The sequence below is a fragment of the Juglans regia genome, chromosome 14 (genome assembly GCF_001411555.2).
Source record: "Juglans regia cultivar Chandler chromosome 14, Walnut 2.0, whole genome shotgun sequence".
Taxonomy (NCBI): Eukaryota; Viridiplantae; Streptophyta; class Magnoliopsida; order Fagales; family Juglandaceae; genus Juglans; species Juglans regia.
In genome coordinates this window covers 13,076,621-13,081,409 of record NC_049914.1, presented here as the reverse complement: position 1 = coordinate 13,081,409, position 4,789 = coordinate 13,076,621, and the positions used below count along the sequence as shown (strand labels likewise).

General features: G+C 40.2%; 1 protein-coding gene across 1 annotated transcript; it reads right to left on the bottom strand.

Moving 5' to 3' along the window:
- Window positions 1-959: 959 nt before the first annotated feature.
- LOC118344565 (uncharacterized mitochondrial protein AtMg00810-like) lies at window positions 960-2,273 on the bottom strand. Its single transcript, XM_035685583.1, has one exon. The coding sequence runs from the start codon at window positions 2,271-2,273 to the stop codon at window positions 960-962; it is 1,314 nt and encodes a 437-aa protein (XP_035541476.1).
- Window positions 2,274-4,789: the final 2,516 nt, after the last annotated feature.

Sequence of the window (4,789 nt, the reverse complement as noted above, 5' to 3'; positions counted from 1 at the left end):
TAGTTGACTTGTACTGGCTTCACTGTTTGAAATGGAGGGGGAAACAAAAAATAGTGGGAAAGAAAGTTTGCTCTGATTATTGCTTTTGAAAGGAAGTAATTTTTTGAGCTTGCTATGTAGAGAAGAGAAGAGAAGAGAAGAGTCTAGAAGACGTCGTTAGACACCGATGTTTACAGATCTGCTTCTGTGCCTTCAGCGTAGCGTTTCTGGAGCTAGACCCCGCCGTTTACAGATCTGCTGTCGCCGCCGCTGCTGTTGGTGTTGGGTAGGTCGAGGCTTCGGGATGCCTCACTTTTTCATTGAGATCTTCTCCTTCGATCCTAGGGCGACTTTTCCTTCCATGCCTCAACCTGAATCAGTTTTCGTTTCTCATGTTTTTTTGAAAAAGATAAGCTTTCGTTTCTGGAAGCATGGAGAAGGAGAACAACTTGCTTTAAAGGTCAAGTCATACAGGTTCAACCCGGTTTGCTTTTGTTCAGGTTGAGTCGGTTTGGGTTGGCGCCTTATGATGAGAATTGCGGGTCGGGTACAAGCCCGGCTTTACCAGGTAGGGTTGCGGGCCTACATGAAGCATTTATGGAGGACTAATGCTTGCTCTACTAATGGAGATATTTGGATTTTTTATGAGGCAAGGTGTTTGAGTAGGGCTTGAGGACTATCCTCAACATGCACTAATCAATGAGGGTGGGGCGGGAGGCTAATCATGGCTTAAGGGCGACCCCACTATTGATAACTTTATATGAGGCAAGGTGTCCGAGCAAAGCTCAAGGACGACTCTGAAGGAAGTTAAGCAGCAGAAGAAAACAGAGAAAGAAAATGTTTGAAAGATGGGATTCATTCCTTGTATTAATCCATATACTGACAACTGATATATATACTAAAAGAAATAAATATAAAAGAAGGAAATACAATTTATAGCTCATTACAATTGTAACTAACTAACAGAAGAATATTCACGTTTATTCATCTCTGCAAATGTCTATGCAGTACGCGTCTTGTTGTGGAGAATCAGTGTCAAGGGGTAGTGGGGAATTCTTTTCTGGTAGTCTCAACATCCCCCCGCAAGATGGAGAGTATATGTTAGTTACTCCCATCTTGGATAAATGTCGTGTGAAGGCAGGTGAGTGTAGGGGCTTAGTGAACAAGTCAGCCAACTGAGAATGAGAAAAAACATGAGTTGTGACTACTTGTCCTTCTGTGATCTTATCACGAATTAGATGACAATCTAATTCAATGTGCTTTGTTCGCTTGTGAAAGACGAGATTTGCAGCAATGTGAATTGCTGCCAAGTTATCACAATACAAAGTTGCAAGATTTAATATTAGTACTTTTAGATCAGCAAGAAAATATCTAATCCATGTGAGTTCACAAAAAACTGAAGCCATGACCCTATACTCGAGTTCTGCTGATGATCTAGATACAGTAGTCTGTTTTTTGTATTTCCATGACACGAGTGATATGCCAATGAAGACACAAAATCCAGTTGTAGAGCGCCTCATTTCGGGACAATTGGCCCAGCTTGCATCCGAGTATGCTACAAGTTCCATCTTTGAATTCGCAGGGAAGAAAAGTCCTTGTCCTGGGGTTCCTTTTACATATCTGATAACTTTGAGGACTGCATTAAAATGAGGATCACGGGGGGCCTCCTTGAACTGGTTTAATAGGTGCAGACTTTGGCTTAAATCTTGCCATGTGTTGGTGAGATAGGGCAGCTTGCCGATCAATCTTCGATATAGTGCTGGATCCTTGAACAATTCCCCTTCATCTTTACTAAACTTAACATTTGGCTCCATAGGCAAATTAGATGGTTTTGCTACCAACAATCCAATTTTAGAAAGTATGTCCAAAGCATACTTTCTTTGGCAAAGTTGGATACCTCCTTTCGTGCAACCCACCTCAATACCAAGAAAATATTTAAGACTTCCAAGATCTTTGATCTTAAATTTTGTTTCCAAGAATCCTATGACAACAAAAGTGGACTGAGGATCAGAACTCATTAGGATTATATCGTCTACGTAAACAAGAAGTGCTATGAATGATGTGGTTGTGGTCTTGGTGTATAGGGTGTAATCTGCCTTGGATTGGACAAATCCGAATTCAATTAAGGAAGATGAAAGCTTGGGATTCCCCTGCCTCAAAGCTTGTTTTAAACCATAAATGCTTTTTTGTAACCGGCACACTTTGTTCAAGCTTGAGGATGGATGACCAGGAGGTAAACGCATGTATATTTCTTCATCAAGGTCTCCATAAAGGAAAGCGTTGTTCACGTCCATTTGTTGAAGATCCCATCCTTTAATTGCTGCTATTGCAATGAGACAACGTATAGATACCAACTTAGCAACGGGTGAGAAGGTGTCTTGAAAATCAATCCCCTCTCGTTGCGTAAATCCTTTTGCAACCAAGCGAGCCTTAGCTCACTCGATGGTCCCATCCGCCTTAAATTTGTATGTGTAGACCCATTTGCAATCAATTGTTTTCTTGTCAGAAGTCAAGTCAACAACAATCCAAGTTCCATTATTTTCAAGAGCATCAAGTTCTTGTTTCATTGCCTTACACCGAACAGGTTCTTGAATGGCTTGGGTGTAAGAAGTAGGTTCAGTATGTAAAGAGATAGAAGTAGTAAAAGCCTTGAAAGCATGTGAAAGAGATTTATAAGAGAGTGAATCAGATAAAGGAAAAGATACTTTTGAACCTTTAGCATTGAAGAGGCATGAACCTTGAGTCTCGGATCCTGACCGAGAAGGGTCAAGTGTAGCAACCTGCTGGCAATGGAAATCCTGCAGGTATGCAGGTGCTCTTCGAGTTCTACTGGACCTGCGTAGAGTAGTCTGAGGAGGGGTAAAATCAGAAGATGAAGAAGGGATAGAATCAGGGACATGATTTTGCTCTTCAAGATTGAGAGGAGGAGTGAAGGTTTCGGTGGAGGGAGTAGAATTTTCAAGAGATGTGGTTATTTCTGGATTCTCAGTATGGCTTGCAGGTTGTGTTTGAAAGGATACAAAATCTGTATTGGCATGATGTGGTTGTTTTAAGGGAAAAATGTCTTCGTGGAATACCACATCACGTGAAATGAAAATCTGGTTGGTGGTTAAGTCGAGTAGCTTGTATCCTTTTACACCGTATGGGTAGCCTAAGAACACGCATTTTTAGGCCCTGGGTTCAAACTTAGTTCTAGCATGATTAAGTGTAGAAGCAAAACACAAGCAGCCAAATACTCGAAGATGAGAATATGTAGGTTTGACTTGATATAATATCTCAATAGGAGATTTATAATCAAGGTTGGAAGTGGGTGTTCGATTGATTAAATATACTGCTGTTATGACAAATTCATTCCAATACTTCATGGGTAAACCGGATTGAAACTTTATGTTGATGTTTACGTTCGGCTAATGCATTTTGCTGAGGAGTGGCAACACAAGTAAGTTGATGATGGATCCCTTTTGTTTGATAAAATATTGGCATTTGAAACTCACCCCCATTATCGGTGCGGACAGTTTCTATTTTAGTTTCAAATTGATTTTCAATAAGAGAGCAAAAGTTTTGGAGAGCAATTCATGCTTCTGATTTGGCTTTTAACATGTAAATCCATGTACACCTTCTAAATTGATCTACAATAGTGAGAAAATATTTGGATCCATCATGAGCTTGAGTATTATTGGGACCCCAGATGTCTACAAAAATCAGGTCAAAAGGCCTTGTGGCTTTGCTCACAGTGTTTGGAAAGGGCAATTTATGTTGTTTTGCAAGTGGACAAATATCACAAGGGAATCTGTCGTGAGCTTTAGGTCTATCACAAATATCATAAACTTCTTTCAAAACATGTTCAGTCAAGGAGCTATGTCCTAGCCGATAATGCCATAAAGGAAATTCATCAAAATTTGTAGTAGCAGCAGTATTAGCAGAAGTAAAATGAAGCAAGGTTTGAGGGTGAGAAGTTAAAGCATTAGGTGGACTTTTCTGATGTTGAAAATGATAGAGGCCGTCATTCACTTTACCCTGCCCAGTCGTCATCCAAGAGGAAAGGTCCTGAATATAACATGAGTTAGAAAAAAAAATTAGACAACAATTGGAAGTTTGGGCCAAAGACTTGGCAGAGATAAGGTTAAAGGAAAATGTGGGCATGGGTTAAGCATTGCTGGAGGGCAACTCCACGATTGATGATTTTATATGAGGCAACCCAAGGACGACATGCACCAAGTGCTATACATGCTTGCAATTTTATATTAGGCGATGCGTCGGATTGCAACTCGAGAACAACCCCGTTGTATTTTATCTATCCTTGCAATATTATATGAGGCGAAAGAAGTTGAATATCTCACAGAAGAAGTGCCACCACGCAAAAGAAGTTGAATATGTCACTAAATTTGTGATCAGCATCGAGCAGGCACCTTGAATGGTAGGCATGCAATATGTTGTGCGAAGTGCCACAAGTCGGGACTGATTATATATATATATATGACCAAATCCTAATAGATTAATGACTAAAAAGTGGTCACCATTCAATGAATGGAAGTGTCATGTCGTACGTAGAGTGGAACTGTAGGTTTTGTGTGGTGGCGGGTACATGGTGGCTGTAGGGGTAAAATCAGCAGCTTATAATTTAGCTTCGAGACAAGGTCAAAAATCAAGCTAAGAGATAAAATTAATAAGAGATAAGACAAGTTAACTCAGACTCTTAGAAGGAAAGAGACTTAGACTTCTAAAAGGAAAATACTTCACAAGACAAGTTGGACTCAATCACTCAAAAAAAAATAGACCTCTATATAAGGAGGAGATCCCCACAAATTTG